Source organism: Tachypleus tridentatus, chromosome 8 (genome assembly GCF_004210375.1).
Source record: "Tachypleus tridentatus isolate NWPU-2018 chromosome 8, ASM421037v1, whole genome shotgun sequence".
Classification (NCBI taxonomy): domain Eukaryota; kingdom Metazoa; phylum Arthropoda; class Merostomata; order Xiphosura; family Limulidae; genus Tachypleus; species Tachypleus tridentatus.
The window spans coordinates 94,999,723-95,018,527 of record NC_134832.1 but is presented as its reverse complement, the minus strand read 5'-3'; the positions used below and the strand labels follow the sequence as shown (position 1 = coordinate 95,018,527).

The window sequence follows — 18,805 nt, the reverse complement described above, 5'->3', positions numbered from 1 at the left end:
GGTGGGTGGTGATGACTAGCTGTCTTACACTGGTAAATTAGGGACCGCTAGCACAGATAATCCTCACGTAGCTTTTCGCGAAATTCAAACCAAACAATCATATTCTCAAATTATTTTTCACTAAATCCTGGGAAATAATTTTAAATAATAAAAGTTGTATCTTTTATTAGTTTTGTTCATAAAATATATTTATATTTGCAATGTATTAAACAATACTTTCACATTTCATAATCTGTGAGACAATATATAATATTTATTAATTTTTGAAACCGTCCCTTAGTTGTCAGTGATGACGTCCCTTAGTTGAATGAGCATATATAACCTTCGAAGAATTTACAGTCAATACAATATTATACACACAGCAACAATGTTACATTTCAATTGAGGGATACAAATTTGTTTGTGCAGTCTGCGTCATGTTTACTAATCAGCTTGTTTGTTTGATTTTATTGATTTACTAATAGGAAGTAAGCTAACGTTTCTTAATTTTGTGTCGCTAAGTTCAAGTTAAGAAGAAAAGATAATGTTGTCAGGTGGGTGCTTTTAATTTTGCATGGTTTAATATTTAAACGTTATTACTTTTCAAGCACGTGTAGCAGAAGCTTGTCAATGCCACTGTCAAATATTCCGCATCCGAACACGTGAAAATGGGTTAAAAATATATTGTCCGAACTGTGAATTCGATAGTTTATGGTTTGCGTCCCTTTGCTGCAGAAACGCTTTCAGTATTTTGAGGCTGTAGATGCGCCATAATAATGACAGTTTCACTAGATTATTATTTAACTTTGCTAGATTATTTTTTATTTGTTTGCAAATTTATATTTGTTGTTTTAATGCGTTTACATTTCCTAAATCCTATTTTAGCTGTTCTAATTACCTTTTCCATATTTTTGCAAATTTTAATAATATTTACGTAATAAGTTCAACAGCACTTTATTAACTAGAAACTTTGTATTTTCTTGCCTTTCAATGAGTTTCTGTAAGTCTAATTACATTGTTACACTGGATTTACTGTCTTACAAAGGGCGTCTGCTTGTAAGTAATATTGACTATCTGCCTTTCGTCTAGCCTTTCATTGAAAAATTAGAGACAACTGTGCGCATATAGCCCTTGGATGACTTGGAATTAAAATTCTGAAACAAACAAACGAACAACAAGTTAAAATATCTCGCATTTCAGATTTTTCGTAAACTGTGTAGTAATTATTTTTCATATTCACGTTATTTCAAAATGCACGATTTTTGATTAAAACGTAATGAAAGGAATATTTCAGTCCTTTATAGTTTGACCTGCTTGATGTTCCGCTTGGTGTATCTGTTTTACTGTAACATGTTTCTCTCTTCACTACAATTGGTATGAAATGTCGATGAATATGTTATAGTTTTCGTTGTTGGGGTCATTATAACTAGGACAGTTAATCCCGTTATTCATATAAGAGTTGCTTTTAAGAAAATAGGTGACGTTGACTGATTTTACATGTTCAATCTCTCAGTATCTGCTCAGTCCAAATTTCCTAAATGCTAGGACACATGTAGTTTTAGAGTATAAGCTTGTTTATTTTCGGGTATTCGCCCTTGGCTCTTAAGGACTATCTCTCTGTGTGTATTTTCTTATAGTAAAGCTACATCGGGCTATCTGCTGAGTCCACCGAGGGGAATCGAACAAGGACTACTTGCGCTTATCAACTCTAGTTTCGAAGTGATAAACTGTAGGATAAGCAGCTAGTAAACAACACCGACCAACAACTTTTGATTTACTGAATAACGTTTTGATGTTCATCTTTACAACATGCCTTAACACGCTTGGCCATGCCGGGCCTTAGTAGTGTAAGACTAGAGGGAAGGCAGCTAGTCATTATCACCCACCGCCAACTCTTGGGCTACTCTTTTACCAATGAATAGTGGGACTGACAGTAACCTTATAACGCCCCCACGGCTGAAATGGCAAGCATGTTTGGTGTGACGGGGAATCGAACCCGCGACACTCAAATTACGAGACGAACGCCTTAACCCACCTGGCCATGCCGGGACCACCACGAAAGGCTATCCCAAAGGATTCTTCTTTTTGGCTTTCTTCTTGTTTAGTAAATCAAGTGGGAGGATTTACATCTCTCCTCGGTGAATTATTCCCGCAACCGATATAATACTATAGTAGAACAACATGTATTAGTAGAACTACATTTTGACATTTTGTAGGTAGTTTGGTGCCAAAGAAAATTTATTTCTTTTGGGATGGGTATTCAACAGTTTTTCCCATTTCGAAATATTCATAAACTCAAAGCGTAATGATATGTTTATATTTGGAATTTAAAACAGGAATTGCTTTTGTATTTAACGGTAATGGAAAAATTAAGGAAGACTAAATCATAATTCGTGTTGTATCACACCTTTGTTAAAAGGTCATTTATTGTCATAGCTGAATACCAAAACCAAGAATAATGCTATTTGCTACAACATCACTATCTGTAGGTCATGAAATTCGCATTAAATAGAATCTCTCAGACAAATTCCAAGAGAACAGTGACTTTTCAACCATAATTTACTGCAATCTTTGTTATTTCTCGTGCTGTTCGAGAGCACAATTTCTCTACTCTCTAGTGAGAATGCTGGTATAAATTGATGTTCCAGTAAAGTCCGCACAACATTTATTTTACACATAACATGTACCTTAATGATGATGATGAGGGACTATCGTTCTACTCAACTGGCCATTTGGTCACAAAAACATATTTGTAAAAGCAACCTTAAATATACTGATCTCGTGTAAAAGTCCGTAGGTGCTTTTGCATCTATGTGTTCGTTCTTGCACGTATTGATTGGTTAGTTGGTTTGTTGTTTTATGGCACAAAGCAACTAGGCTATCTGCGCCAGCACGTATTATATGTCTTCAGTTAAATAATTATTTGTTAGATTACATATAAACAAGCCAAGTCATGAGTCTAGCTTAATTTGTAACACGCTTGTATATGAGATGATGACATCAAGCACGTGACGGATATTAATAACGAAATTTTTATAAAAGTACTATGCGTTAATTATTAATTTCTAAAATATTTTATTTTTAAAAAGTACTAAGTTCATGTAGTTTTACTTTATGTGTAAGTTAGTCTGATTTATTCAAGATATTCAGTTGTAAGTGAGTGGTCAGTTAATCAGAAGATACCCATTCAGTTTAATTATGGATAAAAGCTTAATCCCTAAGTAAAGTCCCCCGCTAGTACAGAGGCAAATCCGTAGAATCCACCGAGAGGATTCAGCAGATAGCCCAATGTGGCTTTGCTATATGAAAACACACACACCCTAAGTTAGTTAACCTATAAATCTTGTAAAAATAGTTATTAGAATAAAGTAATGGTGTTCCAAATGATAACTGGTATACATTACCCCTTTTATAGCTAGTATCCAGGCATGATATTCAAAATCATACAGTATCAAAACTAAAGAGTTAGCATAAGAAAGTAAACCTAATAGCCCGAGCTCTTTTAGAAAATACCATTTTCCGAAACCTCTCTGGTTATTGAATTTCTATTCTTATGAAATCTTTATTTAAGTATATTTAAGTAAATTTTCAAAGTTTTGTTTAGCTGTTCTGCCGTTATTTTTCATAATCGTCAGCAGGATGTAATGAATTTAAGATTGCATTAATTCTTGTTTCAGGCTAAGGTTACAAACCACTGTGATTATTCCATAGACATTATACTGGCTGTTCATACTTCTGTGTCGTTACTCCTTTGGAATGTGAGTCATACCAAATGGAGGGATGGATGGTGAAGAGATATGAAAAAGCTAGTAAGCTGAGAGTCTGTGATCGCTGATGTATGTAATATAAAACAATGAGATACCACACCAAGTCTTTGGTCAGGCTTAACAATTTAATATAGACATAATTCTGCAGTCTAGTATCTGAAGAAAAAGTGTTATTTATTTGCTCCAGTGCCAAAGTAAACCCCAGGAGACTGGCTTGCGGTTTCCCTAAATCGTCATAGACCACTTAAATGCAAGTACATTGAAAACCATTACGATTTCCATATAAATATTCTGTCGGGATTTGTTTGTGTGTGTAAAGTCATACAAAGTGGTAAGATAGTTGTGATGGGCCGACGCCATTCTGTGGATTAATGAGTGAGAAACGCTGCTCTATAGGACTCCCAGACATTTATTGACATGTCTAGGTATCATCAAGTACTGGTCAAGGTGACCTATGACTGAGGAAGAAGTAATGTCCAATAGGGTAAGCTATGCTACAAGGTGGATTAGCCAGCATCTTATCACAATTCTTTGGATACTTGGGGCAGTTAGGAACCTTAAAGGTCAACAGAGTTCAGTAATAATTCTGGTTCTGACCCAAAACACTGTATTTAAAAGGTTGACTTTGTCTCCAGATGAAAAGGTCTTCCCTGAGCAATGAAGGTGTCTCACCCACTTACTCAGTAATAAAGAAAGTATCAACACAACCATTTCACAATTATGCTGATGTGAAGTAATTAATTTATCAGTGTTTAAAGGGGTTATGAAGGAAGTTCTAAATGCTTTTCTAATATATTTCAGATAATTTGTCTTCTAAAATTCTTAACATGGAATAATCAATATGATGTTTGATACAACGTTTAGATGGTATGATACCTGCTACTGTATAGAACTTGGATAGGGATTATCTCAGTAACTATAACATGGTAATTGATAAGTTGCACCGTAGCTTTTACTCTATGGAGAACTGGGTGATGAATAAGGAGAAGTACATGGCTGGAAGCTGTGGGTCTATCAGGTTTTATGTATGGGCTAGGATGTTTATAGTCAGTGTCTGTGATTTGTTGGCGATAAATTTCAACAATAAACAAACAACACACAGTCAACTTGTTTTAAAATAATATATTAAAACAAATAAACCATATAATTAAATATTCGTTACCCTGTTGATTAACAGTAATATCCATAGCTTTAAATAATTGTCTTTGTTGTCAAATCCCACACAGACTGGATCAGTTACTTTAGAATACAAGTGACAAAATAAATTATTCTTCTATATTGTGTTATTACAGTGCAATATGAAATAATTCCACTTTAATAATCACCACTATGTGCTCTTTATGGCTAAACTTAAAATTATGCAATCTGGATGTATATATGGAACTAAACTTTCTACTCGTATATTTACCCCTGCGGCGCAGAAGCCTAGTTGCTTTGCGCCATCAAACACCAAACCAACCAACCAACCATATACCCCGACAAAGGTCTAGAGCATTCTACACACTACTAGATACTATGATAAAATAATATTTAATCAAAACAACGAGAAAAACTCGGAAGGTTCCAATAACGTGACGCAATAATGCAACAGTCCTAATTCAAAACTACTGAACAATGCAACGTATGATTCGTAAACAGTTACCTAAGTAGACTTGCTATATACTATCAATTCTAAAGATGAGTAAATATAATACTCACACTATACAAACTATTTAAATCATAACTTTTGCATTACCATAAAATTAAACAGTCGTATATATATCTAAGAGGGTCTAACGTCCAACATAATATTGGATACATTAAAGATGATCTAAAGAGACTCATGAGAAGGGCTTTCATGATACCTCCTCATTGTGATAAGATTTTTCAGTTACGAGTTCACAAATGGGTTGCTACATGAGTTTAGGAACATTTAATCCCTGATGGCCCAGCACGGCCAGGTTGTTAGGGCACTTGACTTGTTATTTGAGGGTGGCGGGTTCAAATCCTCATCACACTAAACATGCTTACCCTTTTAGTCGTGGGAGCATTATAATGTAATAGTCAATCCCACTTTTTGGTACAAGAGTAGTCCAAGAATAGGCAGTGGTTGGTGATGACAAACTGTCTTTTCTCTAATCTTATGCTGCTATTAATTTAGCTAGTGCAGATAGCTCTCGTGTAGCTTTGCGTGAAACTCAAAGACAAATAGACAAATAATCTCTGAATGAGGCTATTTCTTTATGCAGTGCATTTAAATGTGGTTATAGTGAATTGGATACTAGAGCAGCAGCAGAAGAAGCTGAGAGCAATGGCTACTGGAATTGCTTTTCCAGCTTCAGAACAATCTATAGTGCTCATGGTGTCATCATGCCATATGCAAGTGTAGACACCAACCTTTTCCACTGGCCAATTATGTGATCCCTAAAAGCTAAATCCTCCCTTATAACCAACGTAAGCGATCAATGTTTACATGGGTAGTGAAAGCAACTACGGAAAAGTATTTCATTATAGTTTTAAGTATATAACATGGTGTTTTCTTAGTGTGGAAATAACTTTCAAATAATTGAGATTTTGAGAGTCAAAGAAACTAACGAGTTTAGAGAAAACTAACTTCATCATGAAATCATTCTCCAGTAAAGACAACCATCTGTCATTTGTTGTTTGTGTTCATAAATAAAAACTCCCTTCATTGTACTATGACATTTATGTCCAGTTTATTTCACAAATTCGATTAGGATCAGAGAAATTTAAAATTTATTTTTCAGTATGTCGTGATCAAATCTCTTGTTCTAGAAGTTTGTCATATTAACTCTTGGAGGAAATATATTATCTCACTGTATATTAATTTTGTGGAAGTTGTAGTGTTTTAGGTTTTACTGTAACGCATTTATTGTTATACATTTATTTTAATGTCTATGTTTGTTTTAATTTAACGTATGCAACGAACATTGTTAAATGTGTATTGTGAAAGTCCTGTTTGTTCTTGTTGAATGTGAGAACCAACAATGTTCGACGTATGTGTGTGTAAAATACCAGTGATTGCCAGCTGAATTTTAAAGAATCTCGCCTAATGAGTATAAAAGACAGGCAACAGTTTTAATGTTGTTGGTTTGCTACAGACAGTATACTTTAATTGTGATAAACTTTTATTAATCGGAAAACTGTAGATATTTGACTAGAAATATTTATAGATTTCGAACGTTACCAGTTATTTAACTTTAGAGAATTAACTTCGGACATTAAATATTTTCGACGGTAAAACATTTACGTGTGTTCAGTGAAACAGTTAGCTGGTTGCTTCGTCAACTGTTTGCTTGTTTGGTTTTTTGAATTTCGCATAAAGTTACCCGAGGGCTATCTGTGCTCGCCGTCCCTAATTTAGTAGTGTAAGACTAGAGGGAAGGCAGCTAGTCATCACCACCCACCACCAACTCTTGGGCTACTCTTTTACCAACGAATAGTGGGATTGACCGCACATTATAACGCCCCCACAGCTGAAAGGGCGAGCATGTTTAGCGCGACGGGGATGCGAACCTGCGACCTTCAGATTACGAGTCGCACGCATTAACACGCTTGGCCATGCCAGGCCAGGTATTGTTTGTAAAACTGTTGTGTATAAATTATTATTTGTAATAACTATTTGTAACAACCGTTATTATAAATTGTATTGTTGTTTGTATATTAAAATGTATTTGTTCTAAGAGAGGAAATTCTGTGTATGAACCTTGTTGGCAAATATCATAAATTTGATACACATCAATATTCAATTAACTTCTAAATTCAAATTTCCGCTTATTTGAAATCTTAATATGTAATGCACGGGCCCGGCATGGCCAGATGGTAAAGGCGCTTGAATCGTAATGTGAGGGTCTCGGGTTCGAATCCCTGTAGCACCAAACATGCTCGCCCTTTCAACCGTGGGGGCGTTATAATGTGACTGTCAGCCCCACTATTCGTTGTTAAAAGAGTACCCCAAGAGTTGGCAGTGATAACTAGCTGCCTTCATTCTAGTCTTACACTGCTAAATTAGGAGCAGCTAGCGCAGATAGCCCTCGAGTAGCTCTGCGCGAAATTGAAAAACAAACAAACAAACATAATAAATTGAGCACTCGTCCTAGATAAATTATAATACGTAACATAACTATCGTTAAATATTCTTGGTGATTTTTCAAAAAAATTATTATGAGCTTTTTAAGTGTTTTGAAATGTTTACTATCAATATTTAACATTTCCATTTGAAGTTTCTACATTGTTAATTTTAGTATCGTTCCTCATACTGTAGCACATAAATCAGTATATTGTAGAAATGGGTTTTAATATCGTAAGAAACAAATTTACTGACTCTTCGAAAAAGGTCAGGTGGTTTGGGCACTCGACTCGTAACCCGAGGGGCGTGTGGATGAATGCCCGTCGCAACAAACATGCTCGCTCTTTCAGCGATGGAGGCAGTGATGGAAACAGGATTTTTTTGTGGTGGTGGGAGGGGGTGATCGACTAAGTTACAGTGACTTAAACCTGACACCAAGTAAAGTTTTCCTTGTTACTGCAACGTAACTTTCATGGAATTAATTCTGAAACAAAGAAAAGAAACATATATGATTATGAACTCTCATTTATTGATTTTATTTTAAAATATCAAGTTACAAGTAATCGTACAGCACTATACTGAATCATACAGCATAGTGCATGTGACAATGAACTTTCATATATTCCTAAATGACATGTTATAAGTAAACATACAGCAAAAAATATTTTAATTGAGATGATCAGTACTTTATATTTCTGATTTCCCATTAACCTACACAATTTTGGTATGGCTAGTGGGGGGATGCATTCCCCCATACCCCTCCTGTATCCATCCCTGGGTGGAGGCGTTATAAGTTTCGTTTAATCCCACTATTCGTTAGTAAAAGAGTAGTCCAAGAGTTGGCAGTGGGTGGTAACGACTAGCTGTTTACTCTTTAGTCTTTCACTGCTAAATCAGGGAGGACTAGTGCAGATAGCCCTCGTGTAGTTTTGCGTGAAATTCAAAATAATAATTAAAAATATCATTTTGTTAAGCATTACGTGTGTGTTAAGAAGAAAATTTAGTAAAAATTTTTACAGCTGCTCATTGCATTGTGCTTTTATAGGCCGAAAGTGCAGTAAGCTATGAAGAATTAAAATTTTAGCTTCATGACCTCAAATTTGACTTCGTGAGAAAACAAATTACTCAGGAAAAGTAACGGAATTAATTTGTATGACGAGTAATCTTATCCACCAGTTTCTAGTGATGCCAGTTTTAACTTTCCATCTGATGAGTTTGATTTTGAAATATTATATTAGCCCTCATATTTTTGAATTAATAATATATATCAGTTATAATCACCAGACAATGCATTTGACATTTTATGTGTGTGCTTTTGTTTTGTTGAAATAAATTTGTGAATTTCTTCATTTTGATATGAAGTGAAAGACAAATATGTATTGCATCTTATACTTGACATTAATTTGTTTTTGTTTTTTTATCCTTTCCTACGTCAAGTACCAAGTGAAGCTGTTGCTTTTCTGGGAGTTGTGTGCGTCTTAAGTCTGTTAGTGGTATGTTACTTGTACATATATTTGAAAAACAAGCTTTGTTTTTCTGGAGAAAATGACAACTCGTACTATAATGATCTGGAGAAGGAGAAAATTGTTGGAAAGAACTTGGGTAAGTTGTTAATAAGAAAATATACATATTCATAATGTGCTGATATGCCAATAACTGTTAAATATTTTACAAAATATTTACTACAGTGAGATTATATTATTAGATTCAATTGGTTATTTATATTAGCCTCAAAGATTGTGTTGGTATGCACTGTACTTATTATTTCTTAGTGATTAATAACATAGTTTTTACTTTTGGCAAAAAAAGGAAAATAATTTTGGTTCATAAAATGTTCAAAGTATGATGTTAAATGGCAATGTTAATTTTTTCTTCATTGGTTAGTTATTGTGCACAATTTCCCATTTCAAGTTATTATTAATTTATTCTGGTAAGTTATAAGGTATTCAAATACACTGATATCCATCAAAGTAGTATTCACAAAACAGAGGTTCTAGAAACACCTTACAGGAAATAAAATTGATATTACCAGCAAATGAAATAAAAATGAAAACAAATGTGCAAGTAACACAGAATCTTTAATGATACATTAATGTTAAGACTTGACTTGCTGATTGGCTTGTAATTCTGTTATAAACTCTCAACTTGCTATTGGGGATAAAACAAAAATATGTCCACATTGGATAAAGATGAGATCATGCAAGAGGAATAAAATATCACATAATTAAGTGAGACTAGAAAGACTAGTGCATTATTCCACAATATTTTGATTACTTACATTACTGATAATTCTCATTATGCATATTAAGTGGCAATAAACAATTGTCAATTTGCATTTTCAATAACTTAGATACAAATAAGTTGCTATTCTAGTTTAGAAGAATTTATAGTTTAGTAGGGTGTAATAATCCAATAGTTACATTTGTTATACAAGGCATATGCATATTTTCTTTCTTGTCTGTACATTCATTATGGAAAATTGTATCTATTCATTTTATGAGAACAATAAAAGCTATTATTGTTAAAATATAGAATTCAATACAGTTTCAAAAAGGAATTCTAAAAGGTATATAAAATATATACAAAATTCATTCATCCAGAGTATCTGGTTTACTAAATTTGTAATTTATTAATTGTGTAACTTTATAATACATTATGAGAAAAAAAAATTCTGCTAAGTAAATAAATTTGCTTTGATTTGAAACAAGATTTATGTTTTAACATAAAAGATCTAGCTTTGCTTTCCAAGTGTAAACAGTGATAATTTCTTCAGAGAATTGTTTGAAAGGTTAATTGGCATTAGCAGTACACATACTTCCTGTTGTAGGAAATACTTTCTGATAACCCAGATGTAGTGTGTAAGAAAAGGAAGTCTTTGCCTTTTATGTACACAAGCAGAAACATTTCTTTTGTGTTTTGAGAATTTGAATATAAAAAATTATGTTGTTTTAATGAAAAGCTGTGGGAATTTTATCTGTATAACTCACCATTATTAATAATAAAAATTATTTATAATAATAATTTAATTTGTTTGCTTTTATCAGTGTTTTAATATTTTTTTTTACCCACATAATGCATTTGCAGGTGATGGAATATGGAACAAACTGTTGTAAATATAATTAAAATTGATGTAACAAATAAAGTTGTTTTGTTATTTATATAAAATACTTAATAATCATCACTGTAGAACTGTACATTTACAGGAATTAAACAGTTGCACATTAGAATTGAAGATATTTATATACAATTTTCAAGCATTAGTCATAAGTTATCTTATTCAATTATTAAAAGATAATTAAAGATTACAAAGACAGATTTGTAGTACAGTGGAATAAAATGTAATCTCATTTTGGAATTTTTGCAAAATAATATTTGTTTTTTTATAAGTCAAATTGCTGTATAAAAGTTAAAAGGATAAAAATAATCTGTTTTTGTTCATTTAATTATGATTCAGATTTTGAAGAAGCTTTATAATTAAAGATAACATCCATTATTTTGTAATATTAGTTTATTGTCAATATATTAATATTATTATTAATATTTAATAATGTAATATTAATATTACATTTATATTAATAATATTTGCTTCAAAATATTAATTGCTTCAAAAACAGAGAAAAAATTTGAAATTTTCTTGCATACTTTAAAAGCTAAACTTTTATCTTTAAGAAAAGGTTGGAAAATATATGAATTATAAGGCTAGTTTTAGAGGTTTTTTTAATTATCATTTTAATTTAATCTTTTGGATAGAACAGCTGGGTCCCATGTTGTTCCAAAACGTTATGATAAAGATGAAAAAGAATTGGAACAACTATATTATAAATCCTGTTAAGTAATTAAAATATTTCATTATAGGTTTGGCCTCTAGTGATGACTATTCTTCAACAGACAGTGAAGATGAGGTGTTTCAGATAATACAAAAATCTGCTAGTTTTCAGATTCTGTCTCAAAGAGCTGCTAGTAATCATGGAATTTCTGAGACTGAAAAATCAAATAAACTCTGTCACCTTCAAGAACAGGCCAGTATGTTTTTCATTTTGATTTTATCATCATTGCATATTTACAATTTAGCAAGGAGTGGTAATATATACATATTTAGTTTAATGCTGAAATCCTAGAGAAGACTGAACTGCTAAATTTTTGTACTTTGATGTGAAAAATTGAAACAACTGTTTTAATGGATAATAATAGAAGTGTAGGTTCTTATCATTGGTGTTATTTAAAAAAACAAAAAAATGGCATTTTTTGGACTTGAATGCAAGGATTAATCCTGAAACAGGATTTTCTCTGCTCTAACCAGTATTTTTCACAGTTTTGTACAAATGATAATTTCATTTTCTTTGTATCCAAGCTTTTCCTTTGTCTCCTCATTATCTAATATCAAAATATTTTAAAGCAAGTTTAAAGGGAATCCTAAATTATTACGATTCATTAATAATAATAATAATAGATACAATTAAAATTAAAAAACTTCTTAATTAAACAAAGAGCAATGATGGTTGGCAAGCTAGGAGTAAACACTGCATCATGTGTTTTTCTAAGTTCTAACACAAAATTGTCAAATCTGTTCTAAATTCAAAATGTGGTTAAAATACAATTATAGCTCAATTACTTTTCAAATTTAGTATTTTATTAAACAAGCTTTTAGTTTGTTTCTTCAAATTCAACAAGTTCACAAGTTATGTTTATTCTATAATAATTGGAATTTGTTGTATAATGTGAGCCCCCCTTTTGCCTCTTCCTGTGGGTACCCATTACTATGCAGAACAATTGGATGTAATTTTAAGAAAACTGTATAACTGAAAATAACATGCATAAGATAAATCCTTATATTATTCACAGCGTAATCAAAAACTTGTCACTATAAAAGCTACTGCTATAAAAGTTTTGTTTAAATAATCTGAGTTCATAATATTCACTTATTCTATTTCATGTAATAATTTTGCTTATTTTGTTAAAAACTGTACTTTAAAGATACATAACACAAGATAATTCTAGGAGCTTACCATTATTATTTTTATGAAATGTTATTTATACTATTTGCAGAAAATATTAGTTAATAAACTTCAATGTTATTCTTTCTTAAAAAATTAAGTTTCATCCCAAATCAACAAATGGAGATGAAGCAAATAGCTTTCAGTTCCAAATTTAAAGTGTATATATTTTTTAGAAAAATTCAAAGAACAATGTATTTTATAAATTTAGTAGTTAGACATAAGAAATTTGAAGCTTGTATTGATATCAAAATATTTGTTGCATCTTGTTGGTTAATACTATTAACAAAATGAATAAATACTTTTTGTTATAGTTTTTACAGTAGGTTTCAAAGTATTACTTGTTAAAACTTTGCATTTGTCTCTCTTAATCTAGCACTGAATCTTCATGAAACACACTCATCCCAAGGGTACAGACTTGGAACTAATCTTTGTTGGGCATAGTTAGATTATTGTCCCTGTTAGTTAAGTTTGAGAAGTCTTATAAAGCTTTTGTTATAAGGTTTGCTCTTTATGGCTGCCTCCATTTTCTGATCACTAAGACATGGTCAGTACAAGGAAATGTTACTACTAAAAGCACACAATACTTATACCTTTGTATTTGTGTAAATAATTCACTGCTAATCGTGAAAGATTTCTAAAACAATTTTGTTCTAAATATCTTCAAATTTTTCCAGCTTATATTTGTTATTTGTTTTCTAAACAATAGTAGTATTTATTTTAGATAGTGTTTTATATTTATCCTTTTCTGCAGCGTAGAAAGGGTTCCTGAAGCTTATGCTAGCTTATCCATTTGTCTGGGTAATGTATTCTGGGTCTTGAAGCAGCCTCATATTGTTGCTAACTTTCTTATTCCTGAGATGACATGATCACATAATAAGCATTTTTAGTATTTGAGGATCCATTAGATTAATTTTACTTTAGTGGAAGCTACAATGCAATATATATATTAAACTTCTTTGGTGCACTTTGCAGTTTGTGAGATCTGGACTGTAATGTAGAACTGCATGAATGCCTGTAATATCAAGTTAATCTTCAACAATAATTTTTGTATTTTACTTTTGTCATGTTCTTTACCTTAAATTCTTCTTTCCTTGAAAGAAGACTTTCAGGACAGCTTAAACCTACTTTCATGACAGTAAGCAGCCAACAAGACTATTAGACTTGACAGAAATAAAACATTCACAGTAATTATTGTTTTGCTTGTGGTGATGTATTTATAGACTGTGGGTGATTAAATACATGAGAAGTAATTAGCCTAATAGTAAGTTGTTAGAGGTTTTTTTTGGTTTAACCTTAAAAATAAGTTTAATTGATACCCATATGGGAATAGATTGTAGTTATATGAAATTTATAGATGCTCGTGTCTAATCACTTTAGTAAAAGTAGCTACCATGTTCCATTTCCAAAAGAGAAGTTTCACCAATCAGTGTAAACAACACCAGAAATTTTTGTATCTTAGAGACTTGATTTCTGTGGTTTAATGCTTTCTGAGACTATACGCAAAAGCTTGGATCCAACATGTAGTCAGAGAGAACATGAGCTATTTCTAAAAAGTTTGCTCTTATTTTCCCATTAATATTTCTATTCAGTATTGTTTTTCACCACACAGCAACCATTGCCATGACAGAAGAATCAGATGGTAGTGAAAAGAAAGATGTTAATCTGTTAATAGATAAAGAGCAACATGAAAAAGTTGCGAGTGATTATTCTGTTACTGATGGAACAATGGAGCAATGTTCTGAAGCCACAAATGACTTGTATCAATTTCTCTTAAAAAATGGTGCTTTCCAGAAATGTGAAGATTCACTCTCTAAGGATAATCAAGCAGTCTCTATAGTTGAAGATCCTTTATTTAACCAAGAAGTGAGTGATTTAAGTTTTCTGGTGAGATTTGTCTAAAGAATTTATACATAAAAAAAATTACTTTTATTTCATTTAAATACAGTTCAAATTCACAATAAAAGTTAAAATACTGCTTTTACTTAAAATTGTTATCATTCATTTTTATTACAAGATATCATTGCTATTTAACTTCAGAAAAATTGCTAAAAGAGGATATTGTATTAATTCTGTAACAGTTAGTAGCTTACATGTTATACTTTCGTAAAATTGTGATCAATATTTAACATACAAAATCTCAAATATGCTTTCAATGTTTGAAATAAAATATGCTGCAGGAGGAGAAATCACAGCAAAGAAAATAAGTTGCATAAATGTGAATAAAAATTAAAGCAATCTGCAGGTACACTCGCAAAGTGTTACATACATCACCAGTCATTCTTACAACATTTTATAAGAGGTTAATACTCTATTCAAATATCAGCACCATTTGTACATGGTCTACACATTAGTGAAGGCCATTCAAAAACTTGATCAGGCAAGCATAAACTCTCTAGAATAATTGTCCAGAGACTGATTAAAGCAAAGTTGGGCTGGATGCATCTTGTTTGCCAGGACATTAATTAAGTGTGGAATGGCTGCATAAACATTTTTAAAAAAGATATTTAATATTTAGTTGCAATTTAATCAGTACTGTAAAATGTCTTGAAAATTTTGTCTTACGAGAAAGATATCAAAAATAAATAGAAACACTCTTAGAAATTTATGGGAACTTGAAAAGCCAAATTTTATCTGGTTTAGAGACTTCCTAAGAAATGCATTTACAAGATTTCGTGAATCATCAGTTGCTGCTCTTTCTCAAATCTGTTAACTGTATTAAAGCTATCTGTTGCATTTTATGACAGCATGCAGTGAGTTGAGTACATCGTATTAAAATATTTCCAAAATGGTACTACTTTCTTCCACTCAAGGTTCTCTCAATCTTGATTTGTCCTTGAAACATTGCTAAAACTTTCAATAGCAGACTAGTCTGTTATACCCCTTCATTTTTGCACCATTGCAGCAGCATATGCTAGTCAATGTTGTCTATTGGGGAAGCACAAACTTTAGTTCTTGGGTTGTTTGTGCCTTACATTTGGCTGGTGATTTTTTTTTCTTTTTATGTTACAGTTTTTGTATAGAGGGATATAACTACTATGGAAAATTTTTAAAGTTTTTTCATATGGGTCTTTCCACCTGATATCATGCTTTCTTGTAATCTAATGGGTTTGGTATTATTCTTTTTCCCAGAAGACCTGTGGTAAGATTTTCAGTGAGTATTTTACACTTCCTGTAGGTATATCCATATTCAGTGTGTTCGTATGAGCTGGTGTGGATAGATCTAATTCCTTCACTCTATAATTTAGATCATTTGTGTCTTCTCTGCTCAATGTTGGGTAAGCTAGATTTTTAAACTTCTTTTTACCATCTACGTTACTTTATGCTTGTGTATGAGGTTTGTTTGTTTTGTTATTTATTTTTAAATATTTATTTCTTTTCACTGGTAATGTTATTTAGTTTGTAAATCCTTATTTTTTTACTACTAGTCACATCCAACTGGGGATTTGTTTTGAGTCAGACTTTGTTATTGTTAAATAGTTGCTTTTTATTTTGATGTATTTAGTGTAGGTTTTATTTTAGTGTCCTTTGTCTTATTGATGCTTTGAGTGGACTTAAGTTATATGTTTAAGGGTCATATATATTCATTTATCTGATTTTGTACTTTCAGTGTTACTTGTTTTTTTTTCTGTTTGAGGTCAAATTTCATAGTTTTCCTGGTTTGTTATTTTTATTTACTTTGTAGACTATACACATTTTTACATTTTTAATTTGTTAGAAGGGGTTATCTTAGTTATTCTGGAACACCAGGAAGAAATCAGTGAATGGGGCCCCATAATGATAAGAAAACTTGGAAGTAGATTAAAAGGCATGGCACTAGGGGGCCCTTCCATGTGTGGGGCCCCAGCAATTGCCCAGTTTGCCCAATAGATAAGACAACCTATGTCTGTTAGTAATGACTACTTTCTCTAACTTCTTTATTGTATGGGTCTTTTTGGCTACACATTCATTTTGTTTATATGGGCTTTTTCATAGGGTTACTGGCTTTTGTTATGCTCTTTCTCAGGATTGCACCTTGTCCAGTCGTTTTGCTGAATCTGTTCAAGTCCTTCTATACAAATAAGCTATGAAACTCCCCACCCAATGAGGATTTTATTCACATCCTTGTTTTGTCTCCAAATACATGTGAATTTGGAGTCCCATCATTGATCTGGCCTGGCTGCATATTTAATTGGAGATGCCTTGCTTCACCATGGAATCCTAGTTCTCACTTCAAGCAAATTTTATTGCCCTTGGGTTGGAAGCACATGCATTCCCTTCATTGGATGCTTCTCGACAGGTGGAACTTCTCACAGTCCCTTGGACCATCCCATTTCCCTTCCACCTAGGATCAGGGCTGATCTTGCCTGGTGGTTTGACAGGGACTTGACCATAGTGAGGGGTTTCCTATTCCTTAGCCTTGTCCTGTATCTTATATGTTCACAGATGCTTCCTTTGTGGGTTTAGGAGGTTATCCTTATTTCCCTCGGGAGTTTGGATCAGTGGTCAGTGGAGGAGGCTCTTCTCCATATCCACATCCTGGAATCTTTGTCAGTTCATCAGGCTCTGTATCATTTCCTCCAATACTAAGCAAGGGAAACAAATCCATATTTCTGTCTTTTCAAAATCTGGCTTTAGTTCTGACATGTTATGTTCCCAGAGCTATGAACCTTGTAACTAGACTATTATTATGTTCCAGCCAGGTTCTCCACAGACTGGACTTTTCATCCTCAGGTATTTTTGTGGCTGTGTTCTAAACAGGGAACACTGCATACATGTATATGTTTCTCACCACTGGTATGCCAGTCTTTCCTCCTCACCCTTCAGCTCTGGATATGGATGCTTTCATTTAAGATTGGAGGGGTCTTCACCTATATGTCTATCTTCCATTTTGACTCCCTTAACCAGACCACTCCTTGTTCTGTTTTGCTGGAGGTTCTCTTTTGGTTGACTTAGATGTGGTTCCCTCTCCTCTTACCCTAAGCAGAGCGATAGACTCTTCCTTTTTCTCTATCCTGTTCATTTCTTCCACAACCATAATGTGTCATTTTTCATGGGAACATTGCCACACTACATCTTTCTATGTGAAGTTTGTCCAGTCCCTTGCCTCAGCTCAAGGACTTGCTCCTCTTGTAATGTCTTTCCTTGTCTGTGCCATTTGCCTTTCCTCCTTGTCTATGTACCAGAGGCATTGGTTTTGCCTCTGACTTTGGTCTGTTTACCATAGCTTCTGACCATCTTTTACTTCTGTTCTTCACCTTTCCCAGTTCTTTGGTTGTTTAATCAGAGTTTGTCTGTTTCAGCTGTTGCTTTTTATAGGATTGACCTGTTAAATGCCTCCTATTTTCCTACTCCTGGAATGACTTCTTTTCCTGTTTTTCCCTCTTTTTTCCATCCCTTTCATCTGTTCAACTGCCAAATTCCTTTTCTCTGCTGAATTTGGATCTCGTTGTTCTTCATGCCCTGTCTGATTTTCCCTTTGCACCCATTGCAATTTGTTCTTCATACCATTTCCTTTTATTACCTAATTCTTTCTCTTCCTGGCATCTGGTCATCATCATTCTGATATTTATGTCATTTTTCATCATTCCTTCTTTCGTCGGCTGCCTGGGAAGGTTGTTTTGCCTTTTTCTTATTTCCTAACCTTTCTTTTTCCACTTGTATTTCCATTTGGATCCAGTTCATCTCCTCTGTCCAATTTCTGCTATGTTATTTGGTTTGCACTGCCTGTTTTCATTATTCTTGTTCCTGTTTCATTGTTCTATGGCATTCCTCTGTTTCCCATGATCTTTTGTGTATTATGCTCTTTGGTTGGGGTCATCATATGATTGGCATTTTTTTTAAGTTTTCATAATAGGTTGCCATCTACATACTGTTTCCTCACCCTATATTCATCATCTCATGTTTAGCTGCTCGAAGTCAGTTTTTTGAAGGAGAGTGTTCATGCTAATATGTGGACAACTCCCACCACATTTGTCACTCTTTCTCTGGACAACATAGCTGTGTCTTCCTTGGGT

The 18,805-nt window shown here is 33.0% G+C and overlaps 1 protein-coding gene across 10 annotated transcripts in view; it reads left to right on the top strand.

The window, feature by feature from the left end:
* The first annotated feature begins 340 nt into the window (after positions 1–340).
* LOC143222978 (synaptotagmin-14-like) overlaps positions 341–18,805 on the top strand; it is a 45,676-nt gene continuing 27,211 nt past the window's right edge. For 6 of the 10 annotated variants that reach the window (XM_076450282.1, XM_076450284.1, XM_076450287.1 and 3 more), the window contains exons 1-4: positions 342–533; positions 9,253–9,417; positions 11,671–11,838; positions 14,422–14,675. In XM_076450282.1, the coding sequence (XP_076306397.1) occupies positions 524–533; positions 9,253–9,417; positions 11,671–11,838; positions 14,422–14,675 (597 nt within the window). In that variant the 5' untranslated portion in view covers positions 342–523. Of the gene's footprint in view, positions 534–9,252; positions 9,418–11,670; positions 11,839–14,421; positions 14,676–18,805 lie in introns of all 10 variants that reach the window. The other 4 variants (XM_076450290.1, XM_076450291.1, XM_076450292.1 and 1 more) reach the window with 2 other exon arrangements.